Genomic DNA, 18,067 nt, shown 5'->3' with positions numbered 1-18,067 from the left:
AAGTATCCTCAATAAAAAATAATTTAGATTTGTTTCATAGACAACAGTCAGAGATAGACATAATGCTTTCCCCACAACACACTCCATATATTCCATTGTAAAACATACCCCTATGAACCTCTCCTCACCCTGAGTACAGCACCCACTCCTTTGGAGTTTAATTTGTGCAAACTATAGTAACTCAGTGCATTAGTTACTTATGTTTCTAGGGTGGTGGCGTAGCTTTGTGGTTTAAGTGTTCACTCAGTTTGCTGAAGGCCCAGGCCAAGTATCACAAAGCTCTCGTAAACCTAAGATCTCGTAAGTTTTCTCGTACCATTTGTACCTCCTATACTGTAACAAAGGCAGTAGGAATGCCATGAGAAAAGTTACGAGACCTTAGAGTTTTGTGAAATGAGGCCCTGGGTCTGATTCCCCATAAGGGCACAGTGTGTGAAGCCCATTTCTGGTGTCCCCAGCTGTAATGTTGCTGGAATATTGCTAAAAGCAGCGTAAAACTATACTCACTCACAATTTACATTTCCAAAGCATACAGGTGATGAAAAAAGCAGATGAAGCCTTCCAAACAATATCTTCCTTGTCTTTCTTCCTTGCTTACATCTCATCTGAAATGATGAAGTTAAAATTTTTTCTGCTTCCTCAGTTCCGATTTCATGTTCACAGATCAGTGAAGTTTTTGATACACCATAAACATTAGTGTAGCTTGTTTCCTGCAGAAGGAGTTGTCCTTTTATTAAAATGTGGTTGTATACTGTCCTAACCATATATATATCTTTGCTTAACAAGTGTTAGACTTGTCATGTACATTCATTTTGTTTTGTGATACAAAGTGTGATGAGTTTTGACGATTTGAAAGGTGTCCTTGATGTCAAGTGTTGAGTTTGACTGTTACAGCCTCCATGAAGGTACATCTATTGGCAGTTTTATATTTATCATATTTTCTTACATTAATATTTGTTCCTTACATTCCCATGTAATCACATCAAACTGTTGAGTTAATTAATTGTAGCAGGTAGTTTTGTGTTAGGTGAACAGAATGTCATGATCAAGAAGTTATTGCAAGTAAGGTACTATGCTCTATGGAGAGCAGCTTTCTTATCACGTTGTGATGTGATGTTTTGGTATAGATTCTTATGCTGTTGTCAATCTTGTTTGACAACAGAATATGAATCTATACTGAAAGGTTGCATCAAAATATAATATAGAAATTGTTATCCAAAAAGTATCATGCCTTTCTTATTATTTATCAACTTCTAAGATGCCAGTGAAACAGATCAAAAAGCTGGTGGCTGAAGGAAAGAGACCCAAATTCAAATACATCAACTCACTGGAAGCATCAGCCTCGATTATCCAGTGTGTCAAATCTTAATTCTGCACATGATTTTAGAATGGAGATATGGCCTCCTTTTACAAAGTAAGTCACTAGGGTAGACTTAGTGCAATGTTAAAGAATGGGAGTTAGGATTAACCTTAGTAAAGGTTGCATCGTGAGAGAAGCCCTTGGTCCCCTGGATAAATGAGGGTCAAGAATGAGGAGAATTAGATACAATGAAGTGACAGTGTTGTCAGAAATCATTCTTCCCTCGATATACCACTTCCTTCATTACCATCTTAATGCCAGGCCATTTGTTTGTTTCTATGTGTTTCTTTTATCTCCAGCCTCAACCAGCAAGACAGTGGGTGGGCCACCCTCTATATATCAAACGAGTAAATAAATGTTCCAAATGAACTCCTTAAAGAAAATCTAAAATTTAGAACACTTGCTGTAATGTAGATTGAGAAACTTTGCTTGAAACAATTTTTAGTAAATGCAGATGAAGAAAGATCAAGATAACATGTTGTTTATGAGTATTTGTAATTTCCACATTAGTAAAAGTTTTTTTTATTGTATCAAGGCATAGATTTTCACATTAGGTGGGAAAATTGTGACATGAAAACATTATATTATTTTATGGACGAATAACACTTCCGTGCCAGCAGGTGGTGAGATGGGAACAAAGAAAAAAATATGGATGGTTGTTTTCAGGAAATCTGTATCAGAAGGTGACACATTTTTTAAACCCACAGGTTAATTATTATATGATAATATTAAGGAATAGGGTTAGTCGACATTTCGAATGTACAATACAGTATTGGGTAATAACTTGTGTGAAAGGAAAAGACTGCTTCGTTGTTTTCATTAAAAGCACTTGTGTTGTTGATTTTAATTTATTTACTGTATAGTTTTTACTTCTGACACCAATTTTACTGTAATAACACATTTTACATTCATGTCCTCCTCACGTTCCCTTGCAGCTTTTACCCTGTTAACATTTGCTTTCAAATTTCCACAAACTCGGAACAAGTGGTCTCACCTGTGATTTAGTTTCTGTTTCTTGACCAGTTCAGTTAGCTATGTTGTGTAACTCGTGGAGATATCTCATTTGTTTACTAATAAAGTTCAAGTAATTGCCATCTTGATTTTGCAAATCATAACTGATTATCTTTACTGGTATTTCTTAACAGTATTAGATATATATTTTTCCTTCATGCATAGGGCATATTTAAATATGAACTGTGAAAAAACATAGTTATTTATTTGAATAAAAAACGTTTCTCATAATGAGTTTTTTCCCCTTATTTTCACGATTTGGTACATGGACTTGAATCCTGCTCATGCTCAGCACATTTCGGTGAATGATTATATGTATTATTTAAGTGATCAGCTTAGAATAATTGCTGATATTTCATTAGATCTATTGCCTTGGGCTGGGTCTTTAAGTAGAACATTATTTGAAAAACATAAAAAGCATGTGAAGAACAAAACTGTCGGATACTTTCCAATTTCCATCGATTTTCATCCGTTGAAAAACATATTCATGATCATAATATATTTCAACAAACACTTTCAAAGAGAAACGTCTCTCTGTAGGTTACAAAACGCGATATCACAATAGATTTTCAGTGGTCATTCACGCACCCACCAATAAGTTACCTCCCTTGACATACATGTATGCAGCGTTGTCGCTATTTTACACGGACGTTCGTCGCTATTTCACTAGAGCTCGGGGGCCAAAGTTCAGTGAGGTTGACACAAAGATTAAACATGTGAGTAGAACTGTTACCTCCAGTTGTTGGCAGGGAGTTGACAGCGCGGATTCTCCTTAAGTATTCGGAGACAAAGTTTTGATGTTTTTCCTTCGCTTTTGAACATTAACGAAAGATACCTTATTGTCTTCTAATTCAACGGTACACAGAATTAAGACTGAAAGAAGTTGAGAAACCCAGTGCCCCTGACAGTCCCCTCCCCTCCCCCAAATGAGAGTACCGACAAGTGAACATTTTATTGAAAAGTTATTCTCAAAGAGAATTTCCCTTGTTCAAATTAAGTATCTTTTTGCAAGTGTACTTCCTTTGAAACGATCATTGGGGTAGGCGTGAAATTTTAAAATTTATCATCTGCGAAAGTGGAATCAGACATGTGAACTCAGACAGCTATTGTCAGTCAGCACTAGCATAACAGACGTATAACCATTCAGCTTTTCATGTTTTTGTTTTATTTGAAGTAAATGACTGTATATGTCCAGTCTCATGATTCAGAGATAGGATGGTTCTACTTGGAGTATTTCATGATTGTTATAAAATGGTGCATCCAATATTTCAGGTTCATCGTGTGACTGGTACTGTGGGCTGACCTGTCAACATCATTTGGCAGAAAGTCTAGTAGTAGGGAGCATGTCTGCACTATTCAGATATGTTGTGAGGCAGTCATTCATGAAGCTGACATACAGACATGCAGGTGAAAGGACTGCAATGTGTGTTTCCATGGTTACCAGAAGGTGCTGCTATTCAACATCTGTCCCGACAGTGAAAACTACAAGAGTGTCTGAGCACCTGCTGTTGAATGAAGTGGAAGCAAACACGTTAAAGTCAGATCGAGACACCAACACTAACAAAACAGAGAAACCCTTGGTTCTGTTATTTGACTGGCTGTATGCAAAGCCCAATCAACTGAGAAAGTACTCTACTTTGTATCATAACATTGGTCTAGACGTGTTGACGGTGAAAGGCAGACTGTTACATTTCCTCTGGCCACCAATGGGATACAGATTAGCTGAAGAAATATTCAACTACCTCTTTGTGAAACGCCAAAGGAAAGACAAGTTGTTTATTCATGCCTTCTCCATCGGTGCCTTCAACTACACCATCTGTTTGACACTAGCAGACCGCCATCCAGAGCTGTATGGCATGTTCAGAGATCACGTTATAGGTCAGGTGTTTGACAGTATTGTCATAGGTTCATATGACAATATGACAGAAGGGATTGTCACTCTTCTTCCAAATATTGCCTTCAAGAAGGCTGTTTTCCCACTGGTAGATATGTACTACAGAGCAACAAGCAAGAACACAAAGGATGAATATGATCGGTTGGTGGCTCTGTTTAAAAATAATCCAATTCAAGTTCCAACTATATTCTTTTATTCCGAGAACGACCCCATGTGCCATGCACCCACTATGGAGGAGATGTTGAAGAACTGGAGGGAGAATATGCCTGAGTTTGAGGTTGAAACCAAGAGCTGGACAGTGTCCCAGCACACCGCACATCTGAGGCATCACCCAGAGGAGTATTTACAAGTGTGGCAAAGACTGGTGGACAAAGTTTTGTGAATATAACTGTGATATCAGTAGGTATTACATCCTCGATATCTCCAGGGTATACGTTCTGATAAGTCTCCACTATACCCTGGACGCATCTATGGCTCTGCCCGATAAATTTATTACCTCCCTTGACTGTCTTTTGATCCAATCAGATGTCTACGCTGGGAAGTTGAGCGAACCAATCACAACTCACTTTCGTTTTTTGAATTATCTAACCGATTATACTTGGCAACAGAAACAATGCAGAGGTTATTTGGAAGAGGTAGAAGGAGTTCTTGCATATGTTGTTTTAAAGTTTCGGACCTGTCAATTTGCTTGGATGATTTCCCTAAAATCTGAGTCGCACTGCGAGCAAACCTTTGCTACCGCTACCTTTGCTGACACTGGAAGGCTCGGTTACAACGGCGGCCTAGCTGATTGGCTACTGTGAGAAGGCGGAACCAGCAAAGGGAGGTAATAAATTTATCTGGCAGAGCCGTAGATGCGTCCAGGGTATAGTGGAGACTTATCGGAACGTATACCCTGGAGATATCGAGGATGTAGGTATTACTGCGTTAGTTTTATTATAAGAATGACATTAGTTTATTGATCTCTGTTGACAGTGTCATTTGTGTAAAATGTTCAAGTGTTTTGTGGATGTTGGTTTGGAAAACTATTTGATGAATGATTTGCCTTTTGAAAAGCCTGATGGGGACAGATGGGTAGGGAGATTTGGTCATTGTTTAGAGATGGGACCCCTCAAACACTTTGCTACAATGTATCTCTTGTGACAGACAATCAATCTTACTTTTAACAGTCTGAAGCAGAATAATTTCTTTCACGAATGTTCTTGGACACCATATTTCCTACAATGAAACTGGGGGTGGTGGGGTAGCCTAGTGGTTCATGAATTCAGTCACGCTGAAGACCTGGGTTCAGTTCCCAACATGGGCAAAATGTATAAAGCCCTTAGCTGGTGTCCCCTGCCGTGATATTGCTGAAATATTGCTAAAAGTAGTGTAAAACCAAACTCACTTACTCAACAAAACAGACTGACTGAACTTGCACCACTGGTATATCAAACTGGCCATTACCTGGTTGAAATACAAGGAATCGATTGTTCATGTTGTTGAATTACTGGCCTGTGATATTATATGTTGCACACTTGCTCATGCCATATTGATCATGCTGATCTCAGTTATTATGTATATGTTGATTAATACTCATTGTTATGAATACAATAAGTTTTTATAACAGAATATGTATAAAAAAGAGGATCATGAAATACATATTTTTGAAATACATTCTCATTGTCAATAACAATGGACAAACTTCTGTTCTGCTATTTTAAGTAAGATTACATGAGATACCAGAACTGAAAAGGTAAATAATCTTGTCTAGTAATGTTTAACTGCAAATCTGACACCTTTACTGACATAGTCGTCTTCTTTTGTTTGATCACGCGAAGCGATACAATATCATTTTCATACCTCTGAAAAATAGTTTGATGAAAGTGCAATCCATAGATAATCCAACCCCTTCATTTTAGGGACTTCAAATATTGGATCATTTCCAGCAAAGTACAGTTTGCTCCAAGCTGACTGTCATCAAAAGTTCAAATGTCAACTTTTATAAATCAAAAACATAACAAAACAGGGATGGTCGGGTAGCCCAGTGGTTAAAGCATGTGTACATCATGACAAAAGACCTGGGTTCAATTACCCACTTTGACAAAGTACAATGTGTCAAGCCCATTTCTGGTGTCCTTTATTATGATATTACCGGAACATTGTTAGAAGTGACCTCACTCACTCACTCACTCACTCAACAAAACATTCTATCAGCATTGCTGATTGAAGGTTGTCTGAGTAATGATGACAACCAAGTCATAATGAAATGGAAAAAAAACTAGGTTTAATTTACTAATGAAGTACATGAAGATTGTTGTAGTACTTGACACTTGAACAGTGTAATTTACAGTTAATCTCTGAGAAAATTATTGAAGTTAACAGTTCATTGTAAATAAACCCGGGAGACCAGACACCATGTAACATTGTCAGTGTTTGTTGCCATGGTGGCATATTAAATATCAGGTGTGAATCCTCTTGTAGATCTATTCACAAGCTTGTGAAGTTGAGCTTCAATGCTTAAGTGCTCCCAGAGAATGTTAACAATGCAACGTTATGTATTGCAATATATTATGAAATCACTGTCAAAGTGCAGAGGACCAATGAAGGTGATCATTACAAACGGAACATGTCAAATTTCATTTGGTTTTGAAAGAAAACACCAGCTTAAGACTGCAGGGTATGACAAGTCAAGATAACTATTCAAGATATCCTACAGACAGAACATACCTTTGAGCACCACTATTTTCAACATAAACATAGTCACAGTTGAACTAAAAACTACTCTGGCAAGAGTATAGTGATCCAGTGCCAGTTTTGAGACTAAACAAGATATCATCAATAGTTTGTTTGATCCAGTTTGTTAGAATTAACTGTCATATTGACTGATGTTATTATATCATGAATTTGTATATATTACATGTAGCATGTGTGTGGTATGTACATATGTTTAAAAAAATCAGCCGCTGCAGGTTGTCCATCAATCACCTGCTTGTACCAGATGCTCACTCGATGTATTTCTGCAACTTCACCAGTTGTACTGACGAACGCTACATGGGTGATTGTCAATGGCGAGAGGAGTGTCTAACAGATTATGTAAATACCCCTGAATAATATGGTTATACAAAACAAAACTGTTTCAAGCTTTCGTCTTTCCTGTAATTGGAATGACCACAACTGAATGCCAGGACTTATGCTCTATGCTTCCTGCATGGACTGGTATTTTGGTACACATATTTTACCATAGAACCATCCCCAGGGTTGTCATGACCTGCCTTGGATTTCCATGAGTCAGTTAAATGTGCCACACTACTCAGAGGGTGTGGAATTTGCTATCATGAGAACCATAGGAGTGGATCCAGGGTTAAGTCAAGGTTTACTGAAATGCCAGTACTGAATGTGAATAGTCACAGAGTTTTGAGTTTCTTTCACGATCAAACCTTCGCTAAGGTTAACCATACTCCCATTCTTTAACATTGCACTAAAGCTACCTTAGTGACTTATGATCATCTTAGTGCTCTGTGAAAGGAGGCCCTGGCTGTCCAGAGAATGGCCATGGGTACCAGTTCAGTTCTAAAGCTCAGCCCCTCTTTCACTGAGGTTCGCACATATTTATGGTAACTATTTAGAGGTTCATGCCACCTGAGACTCCAGATAAAGCATCCCACCAGGGGGATTTAGTGTACTTTAGTGTACTGGCTGGACGGGCAGTGTGTATATCTCAGTGTAGGGATTTGGCCCTATAGGTGTATAGGGATTCTCCTCCTTGGTCTTGTCCAGAGGACCAATCTCTGTGTACACTTCTTCGACCCTAGGCCTCTGGCGTTTCCTGGGAATAAAGTGAATGGAACTATAAACACTTCAGTCCAAATGAATAGTGTAAAACAGACAATAGCTTATTAAATTCAGATCTTGCACTCCAAACACCCAAACAAGCCTGTGCCTCAAATCAAAATGAAGATGGAACCATAATTAAACTGTAATAATAGTCTAAAACGATTGAGCCTCGTTTTGTAAGATTCTGAAAGGGACGCCTCAGAGCTGCTCACCAAGCGATCTTTTCAGTTCGTGACCTTGAGTTCGGCATTGACTAAATGAAATGAGAATAGAGATTACTGGGTCTCACAAAACAGACACACCTCTTAATACCATTCTCAGCTCAGAGTAGAAAGTTTGAATGTGGTGTGTGTGCATGATTGAGTGTACTGAATAATTTGGTGCATGTGTGCGTACGTTTGTCTGTGTGTGGGTCTACTGGACGTATATTCAAAGAATTCCTTCACTATGTCTCTTCTTTTAACTCTCTCTTTCTCTCTCTCTCTCTTTCTCTCTCTCTCTCTCTCACACACACACACACACACTTTATTAGGACATTTTGTATGCATCTAAGACTTTCCCTAGTTTTCTTACCCAAATCGAATCTATAGAGGCAAGTAATGGCGATGATGCTAACATACACTAGGCTTGCGTGGAGTTTTTCAATCATGACAAAACGTAACATACGTACTTGACAACACACACTGCAACTACGACGACCACGATGACCACAACCAGAGCTCCACCAGCAGCTATTCCAATGATCAGTCCTGAAACATGGTCAGAATGATAGGTATGGTTTCAAAATTGAATTGGCAAAAACATCACAATTATAACAAATTGGTCAAGTATGTGGAGGAATATCGATATCAATAGCTCAGTACCACAAACAATATTTTGTTCACATTACATTGGCCAGTTTTGTCCACAAAAATGGTTTTCACGTGTTGCCTGATTTCCACTAGTTAATATACCCCTTCGATAAAAGGAAAGTTATTTGGAAGGGTGAACACAGAGAAGTTTCTGGGTTTCGTCTTCTTTTTATTCTTTGATACAGTATTCATTACTTTTACTTGATGGTGGGCCAGGACAAGCCCCGAAACGTTGTATCAGAGAATACAAAGAAGACGAAACCCAGAAAATTCCCTATGTGATTCAAATATCATCTTCTAAAATTCAAGCATATATTTGGATGAGCTACACATGTCTGTTGTGAGAACGAATCGAATCCATGAAGACACCGTGACGGATTAGGACTGGTCTTGGCAATGCATTCTTTTCATAAGATCGGGTGGTTGGGTGCGCTGACTTAGTTGACACGTCATTGTATCCCATTTGCGCAGATCGATGCTCATGCTTTTGACCACTTGATTGTTTGGTCCACACTCGATTATTTTCAGACCGCCACCATATTGCTCGAATACTGCCGAGTGTAGCGTTACAACAACCAGCCAACCACCATTCTATGTTTGTTGTGAGAGCGGCATGGATCGGCGCAATTGCGTATGCAACAAAAAGTCGTCCTATGAAATATCTGAGTGAACTAAAAGAAGGGCAAGCACTAGAAACCGACCATTCAATGTATTGTCAATGTACTGGAGGAGGTGTGTCTTGGAACACGATTTGGAACAAGGGAAATGTGGCTGGTGGTTACATTAAAGAAAAATGGCACAAAAATCAAACAAGACAACATGTAATGGTCAGCTCCTATGCAATTTACCAACTGTAAAAAATGAAGTACCCATTTTCTGGTCAGAATCCGATTCTGAAATCAGACAACAAAGGCACAGTGAGAATTTGTCAGGTCCATAAATGAAGTCAAACAAGGCTCGAACAAACTTCGGGGACCAGACGTTTATACCCACTAACATCTGAAGAAAAAATATAACAGTCGGGGAAGTCATACCATTTACTAAACTATTGAAGGGAAACCTATATATGAAAAACAAATTATCTCTGAATACCTTGAATGGAATATGTTCATACGTGCAACTGGTAAGTACAAGTATCTGAAGTTCTTATTTCCATAATAAAACACAGGTCTTTCCAAAATTATCAGCCACCTCTATCAATGAAGTGAATATGTCGCCTTCTCTCCATATTTAACGCAAGTACCTGTGTTTAATATAGTGTTTATCTATCAAGAATACGTAATTATTATAATAAAACTTCTCATTTGAAACATTTATGAACATATACATTCAGACAGGCAAAGATCTCACAAGTGTTTCTCACTGTGACATTTGAGACTAGTTTTAAGTCGCATCTCCATCGTCTTACCTAAATTACACAAGTCTCCTTTCCATCCGGGCTCACATCCATCCGGGCACTTGCCAGTCACGTGGTGACAGGATGTTCCTGTCCGGCACTTGTAACAAGGAGACTTGCAGTTTTCACCAAAGAAGCCACGGTCGCACTCTGCAATGTAAAACAATGTACTGTAAGTGTTATCTTACTCTCGAGTCTGTTTTATTAAAGGCCACTAGCTGTCCAGTAGCTGGGCTATTACGGAAATACAAACAGGCATCATTTGACATACGTTGGTAAATGGAATTGTCCATGAGATCAGCATGACGCATTCGTCCATTTTTGTCCGTGTGACAGTCAGGAGAAGTCTAAGGTTTGATCAATTTAATATCGTTATCTTTCGGTCTCCACAAGTTGGCGATATACTCTACATGATTTTATTCGAAAAATATCCATCATATAAATGGTAGGTCGGTTACTAAGTATGTGATATCCTAAATGTCAGATTATGCCGGGTTAGAACTGGTTTCAGCAACTTAATGGATCGTTGCTCCTATACTTTAACAAAGTGTTACGACTTTGTGAAAAGGGCCCTGGTACGTACGTGCCATCGTACCCTTCAGTATGGGGTTTTGCTCATTACATCAACATGCACCTTTTTCTCATTCTGACTATTTACCGGTCACTGTTAAATAGGTCGGCGTCTGCAGTTTTGAAGAAGAAACCAAATACAAGTTCAGAGTATACAAATGATATATGGAGCATGTGGTGCGACTGTTTCGTTTGTATCCATTCTAACCTTGTAAACACATCCTTCTCTTATAACCAGCCATACAGCCCAAGAAACAATGGCCAATGGTCTTCTCACAGACCTCTCCCTTATAGCATTTTCCACACTCTGCGCAGGTTGTTCCATAACGGCCATCGGGGCAGGTTGCTGTGAAAGAAGAGTAACATGCAACTAGCTCAAAGAAACCATGAACGAAAGCGGCTGGCCGTAGCCTTTTCTCAGCTGAGCCGAGCAGAGAGCAATGCAGTGTTTACCTAGTTCTGTTGTGTTCACGTTCGGAGAATACACGTGGATGCCGATTGGTTGATAGACCTGTGATGCTGTCAGCTGGATTGCCATGTGCAACCCGTCAGCATGGAGCTGGAAGAACGATCTGCAATCGAAATATATTGTATCTAAATTCTGATAATGTATTTACAGATTTGTTCCTTTTATTGTTTTATTCAAGCACTGTAGTATCTTAAACAAATACCTCAATGAAAATTTGTTTTACCCATTTTTCCACACTGTGTAGTATAGGAATCCATTGAAGTAGGAAATGTAGAAGAACTGTTTTCCTGTCTCGCTTCTGAGTCGCTTCCTTCCGGTGCCATTCGTCAGAATTGACTCGATATAACCGACAGAGTCCGTCCAGAACAGGCGACCACCTACAATATACATGTTACCCAACAACTGCCTGTGGTCAGCACGTCAACAGCACGCCTAACACAGGTGTCATCTAGATCTGAAGAAACGTGTGACCGAAATACGCCAAACTAAATTCGCATTCTGCATTAAAGTGATATTCTGTTTCCCAAAATGAACACATGATCTGATAACTCTGAAGTGGTCTTTGGGATTATTATACAGGCCTGATCTGAAGCCGCCTGTGAAATGTATGTTCCATGGCTACTTTTCAGGAGTGAATGTTATTTGACGTCGGTACATACATATTCTAATGACGTTAACAGGAGGCGCTCAGCACAGCCAGCTCAAGGTCTTTCATGTTAACATACCAAGGCAAAGAAACCGTTGCCGCTTTGGAGTATGAACAATGCTCAGTGTGTTCAATATGTGATCCCATCCAAGATATTCAGATATTCAGATATTCAGAGAAACATGGAGTATTATACTTTTCTTGACCACGTAACATGGAGATAATGGCAGTGAGAGATCTCACCCTTGACGTCGATGGTGATACCATTAGGCTGTGCCAGTCCAGACGAAACCAGAGTTGCTCTGTCTGCACCATTATAATCACACGTCTCGATCTTAGGTGAGTTTCCGTTGTCGACCCAGTAGAGTTTCCTGAAAAACGTGGATACCTCGTGCACATTTAACAGCTTCACCATTTCTCGTAACAAGCAAGCACCTGACGTACACCTGGTATACACCCATTAAGTCAGCGTTACCTGACGTACATGTGCATACGCCTGCGCAGTCAGTGTTACCAGTCTCTGGAACAAGACCTGTATACACATACACCTGTATACACCAGTCAGATCAGAAGTTTTCGAAACACCCATACAGAGACATACACTCGACTTACACGTGATATACACTGGAAACAGACCTGTCATACGTTACCTGTAAGTCGTAACAGCCATACACCTGTCATACGAACACCTGGTATACAAATACACGTGACATGCAAGTGATATGCACCTGTTACGTTACAACACACCTATTTAATTAACCAGTAATGTGTTTGCCACGGTCTTACTTGTTCTTCGTGTCGGCAACAATCCCTCTGGGTTTATCAAGGCTGGTGTTCACTATGACTGTCCTCTGGAAACCGTTCATCTCAATACGGGCGACGATATCGACCCCAGCGTCTGTGTAAAACACCTGCTCGCTGTAGCTGTCCAGTGCTAGTCCCTCAGGAGATGATGCTGTCAACAGCATGTCACTTCAGAACAACGGTCTAAAGGTAATACTTACTATAAACTATACTAGCCACATAAAGAAACTGTGCATTGTAAAAGATTATCCCAGTTGATAAGTACGATAACAATGTCAAACGTACATATAAACTTGGAAGGATCATGAGGACATGCCAAGTCAGGAGAATTACAGTTGATAAGTCAATCACAGTGACGTCACGAGTCCACAAGTGGGAGAGTTTTCAAACGACCATGTCACAAGCTCAATAACGGGTATGTCCACCACGTCATAGAATAGAATGACACATCTTTGTGACATAGCATGGGGCAGCATCGCGTGTCATTTTGACGTAGTATGGAATAAGATGACGCATCATGCTGACATAGCATGGAGCAGAATCACGCGTCTTGGTGACGCTGTATGGAATAGGTTGACGCATCCTGTTGACATAACATGGTATTGCAGTAGTGTGTCATGTTAGCATATCTTCAGACAAGCCAATATCACATCTTACGCGTGTGATAAATCATTTCAGAAACAAACGACGGAGGACACGGTATTAATACTGGTAGACTTTCAATATATGGCCGAGCGGCATAAACGTCCAATAATTTTGAATATTGTGAAATGAGGGCGATTATATATTGACCTATATATTGATCTATGTCTTAAACAGTTATTTAATGCAAACGCTTCTGAAAGCTATACAGCATTATAAATTGAGTCAACCAAATTAAAAAACAAACAAATAACAAACATATTCACGTTTGGTTAAGGAGGCCACCAGTTGATCATTCTCTCCGTCGATGTCTGCTCGCCGTATTTGGTAGTTCCTGACGTCGGTCCAGTAGATGTGGTGACGCGTCCTGTCGATATCTATGGCCGTGGGCCTCAACATATTGGCTATATTGAGGGCGCCAGTGTTCCAGTCATGCAGGTTGATCTTGTGTATGAAGCCAAGCTGGCCCGTCTTACCCAGGTCTGACAGCAGGACCACAAGTTCAGGAGGATCACCTGGTGACGTATACGTGTAGATGAACAATACTGAAGAGCGTTTCCTTTTATCCCCACAAAGATAAACGCAAGCATTATTGTACACAGATTGACGAACACACATACACGCGCGCACACACATACATACAGACTGACAGGCTAATATGCACGCAGGCGCACACTGATAAAGACACTGAGGCGCGCGAACTCAAACGCCACACAGACGAACGCTGCGCCCCCTCCTGGATCGGCCTATGAAACAGGCCTAAGTGCAGGTAGAGAAGAATTTCATGACATGTTAACCTCGAAGTTTAATGACACAAAGCAATGCATATCATGCACAGGTAGCAGACAAAGTTCATCTTTGCGTAACTGATCTCACGTTCTTGATGCTATCAATAATGTTTGGAGCGTTAGTATAGAAGATGCTTCACGAATGATAACGTGCCAGCAGGTTTATTGTTTGAGCACAATGACAAAAGAAAAGTACACTCCGCAGTAACGATGCAGTTTTAAATATAAACGTATATCTGGCAATTACAAGCCGAGCAAATGCCATGTGTCATTACTGTAGTCAAAACATGCAAAGTAATGTGAGAAAACCTAAGAGTAAACCGTCTCAAGCGTATCACATTAGGTTCGGGGTAGTCAGTCTCCAGTGCACATTTACTCATTTACACAACTATGGTTACCAGAGCAACCACTAATTTTGGTTTGTTATACGAACTTCGACTAAAGTATACCTCAAGTCAGTGGGACTAAACATCAGTTCGTTATATCCGTCCCTTTGTCATCAGCTAGTTCGCTGTACATGTGTACACTATTCATACGGTTCTAGCTTGAGAACACGCTGGTGTCGAGTTCCAGGCTTCTATACACGAACTGTTTCTTGATGAAAAGTCAAACCTCCACTATTGTTGAAAGTTGTAATAGAATATCAACTAGGAGACCATTATGTCTCTGCTCTGTTAATTCAGCCCTTTTCGCTGCATCCAATCTGTCATTGTGAGCCTCAGTTGCAAATTAATCATTAGAATTCGTCTCAGAAGAGATGCTAAAACGTTGGGGAATTTTCAGGAAGGGAGGTGGATGGCGGAGAGTGGGATATAATTTCAGTGTTGATTACTTGCAACATCTGTCATATTTGGGATTTCACCTTCTTAGTAAAGTACAAATTCTAGTACTTTTTTACTTGGTCTCACAAAACAGACGCGATCTTTAAATACCATTCTCATCTCAGAGTTAAAAAGTTGAGTGTGGTGTGTGTGCATGATTGAGTGTACTGAATAATTTGGTGCATGTGTGCGTACGTTTGTCTGTGTGCTGGTTTACTGGACTTATGTTCGAAGGCTTTTCTATGTTTCTTACTTTTCACCAACCGTGATTTTCAAAACATGCTTCAATACCTAGTCTTTCGTGGGGATTGGGAATAGATTTGTTATACCACTCATAATGATCAGTTTTAAGGTCTCGGATTAAACATATCTTGTGTAGTTAATTCAGCTTTTATGCTACTAACAGCACAATGAATGACGGGTGTCGGGGTTTTCCGAAAGCAAGCCCAGGGCTACTATACGGAAATAGGGTGTTTGACAAGTGAACTTCGACACGAGATAGAAGCTCGGAAACATGGGCTTTTATTCGGATGTTTTTTAAAGTGACAATCATATAGAATAAAAAAAATCATATGGTAATAAGAGCAGTGAAATTTTAAATGTGTCTTTCACGAATATTACAATGACTATGCATTGAAAAGGAACGGACAAAACTCTAATAGAATTCTTGTTAACTTTATAATGTTTAAAAATTGGTCATGAGAACTATGGGGTTCAAAGGAGTCAATCCGGCGCTCAAAGGATCATCGGTGTCGACACCGCTTGCGCCATCACATATGGGGTTTTTAACAAGGCAATCAAACAGCTCAGTTACACCGAAAGGGTCATCAACGTCTCTTGCGACAACATCGTCTACGTCCATGTCACACATGAAAAAAAGTCTGAATAGAAGCCCATGGACTTCTAACCGAGAGGGCTTTCTTTCGGAAAACCTCGGCATGAAATGTTCGTAGGAAGAGCATGCTGCACTTTTTCAAAACGTTGGAGCTGGAAACACCCAAGGCTGGTGCTGAACAGTCTTGTGAATAGCTTTTGTCCCTGAATCTTATTGAACTAACTGCTTACCTCATGATATCGCGAGAATCTAATGGCATCCATTCCTTGTCATTACCAACTCAAACATGCGCTAACAGAGACAGGCATCACCATGCTGTCGTCCTTTAAAGCGCTAAATATTTTGTTTTACTATACCGATCACGAAACGTCGGCTCGCCATATAATGAAGAAGTTGTCATCCGTTAGGTATTGTTTATCTCGCCACGAGTGACAGGTATACATTCCGTGCAGCGGGTGTCTTTCCTGATGTTCGACTCACTTAGACAGGCGTTTTGGAGAATAAGAACAATGAATAGGTGATATTACCTTGTCCAGTGGCTAGCCAGGGCAAGATACCACCCACAACAAACATGCACTGTAATCTCATGGCTCCGCTGTTTAAGTGATGCATCAAAATATGGCTGGGTATCTTACATGCATCTTAACTAACAGAAAGGTCAGAACCCTGGATGAACATTTAACTTCCTGGACGATCCTTATTGGTGTATTTCTCGATCATCTGCCCTCAGTGTGATACGTTGTGAGCTAACTAGAGCGTTTCGTCTGTAATGTCACCGTGTATCATATCATCCCCAGACAAAGGAGTCACCATTGCGAGCCAGCTTTACTCTTTTTGTCGTCAGTTGTTAATTTCCCTGGGGTCCACTGTAAGCAACGGGTGCAGTATATGTTTTACAGTTACGCAAACCATTGTGATTCACGAGACGTGAATGGCGTGACGTCAACAACAGACGAAGTCGTAGTTGAGTTACCGATTGATTATTTATGCTCTTGGTTTCTTTCCTTCCGTTTGTGTGTGTGTGTGTGTGTGTGTGTGTGTGTGTGTGTGTGTGTGTGTGTGTGTTTGTGTGTGTGAGGGTGGCGGGGGCTGTGTGTGGATGAAATATTTGGGAGTGTTTCAATATTTTGTAACTATATTTTTGTAATATCAACGATTGTGGAAGAAAAACCCAAGTGGTATATGTATTGTGCGTGAAAGAAAATTGATGATACCAGTCTGATGTGGGAAGTTGTAAAGAAACAGGTGACCAGGCAACTCCAAACACACAGTCGAGTTACCGGGAACCAAAGTGGACTTTGAACCTGCTGATCCGAGAAGTGTGGATACATTTAAAACAAGACTCCTTTGACATGTCACCTGTAACTGAATATATTCAGTCATGAGCCCATAGCAGTGCACACAAGGCGCATTTTTTCTCTGCAATAAAATTAGTCACACATGGAGTTAGACAACTAGCTACCTACCCATGTAAATTACAAGAAGAACAGGGTGCCGTGTGTCATGGCGCTAAGGTGATAGTAAGTCTCATATTTTAACAAAAGTTGTTGATGAATGAATGTAGCTTTACGCACTACACCAGTGTCACAGTGACGAACACTAGAATTCGCCTACACACTTTGTGCCCTTGTGGGTAATAGAACCAGGGTCCTCAAGGTGATCATTAAACGCTTTTAACAGCTCAGTAGCCTTCGTTTGACGCCCGAGATGACAACGATTGCATGCTGTGGTTCATGGCCAGTTACTGCGTTGAACATAATATCATATAGATACCATTAGTATCATGTACCTATCTAGGTTGGTAACTCGTCTGTTTAACGTTCAAGGCGTCATACGAGTCGGCCCTAAGTGTCTTATTCGACAGAGTCATCGACTCCCATTTTGTGTGCGTATGCCTTTACACATTGTATAGCAACATTCCAGCAATATCACAGCAAGGGACGCTCTACACATTGTAACCATGTAGGGAGTCGATCCCGGGACAAGAGAAGGTTTTAACCTCAAGGCTATGGCAACATCTCTCCTCAGGATGGCAATCAGCCAGGGTGAGTGTGCATTTCCTGTGTCCCGTATGATAGACGTTGGACATAAATTGATCCTAGCTGAACGGAATGCTAGTCTTCAGAAGATTGAATAGGCCATTAGATGGCTTTCTATAAAATGT

The 18,067-nt window shown here is 40.1% G+C and overlaps 2 protein-coding genes across 2 annotated transcripts; one reads left to right on the top strand and one right to left on the bottom strand.

Moving 5' to 3' along the window:
- Positions 1-3,791: 3,791 nt before the first annotated feature.
- On the top strand, positions 3,792-5,270 carry LOC137278253 (transmembrane protein 53-A-like). Its single transcript, XM_067810476.1, has 2 exons — positions 3,792-4,668; positions 5,182-5,270. The coding sequence occupies exon 1, from the start codon at positions 3,793-3,795 to the stop codon at positions 4,645-4,647; it is 855 nt and encodes a 284-aa protein (XP_067666577.1). The 5' UTR covers position 3,792; the 3' UTR covers positions 4,648-4,668; positions 5,182-5,270.
- A 1,239-nt stretch (positions 5,271-6,509) lies between these two features.
- On the bottom strand, positions 6,510-16,621 carry LOC137278252 (nidogen-1-like). The gene is made up of 11 exons (XM_067810475.1): positions 16,431-16,621; positions 13,726-13,974; positions 12,800-12,968; positions 12,257-12,384; positions 11,591-11,744; positions 11,352-11,470; positions 11,107-11,244; positions 10,341-10,478; positions 9,802-9,825; positions 8,752-8,830; positions 6,510-8,073 (listed from the first exon to the last, which is right to left on the bottom strand). Exons 1-11 carry the CDS (start codon positions 16,513-16,515, stop codon positions 7,932-7,934), a joined length of 1,425 nt encoding a protein of 474 aa, XP_067666576.1. The 5' UTR covers positions 16,516-16,621; the 3' UTR covers positions 6,510-7,931.
- Between the last annotated feature and the right edge of the window lie 1,446 nt (positions 16,622-18,067).

The sequence above is a fragment of the Haliotis asinina genome, chromosome 3 (assembly GCF_037392515.1).
Source record: "Haliotis asinina isolate JCU_RB_2024 chromosome 3, JCU_Hal_asi_v2, whole genome shotgun sequence".
Taxonomy (NCBI): domain Eukaryota; kingdom Metazoa; phylum Mollusca; class Gastropoda; order Lepetellida; family Haliotidae; genus Haliotis; species Haliotis asinina.
This window is presented reverse-complemented; position numbering and strand designations above follow the sequence as displayed.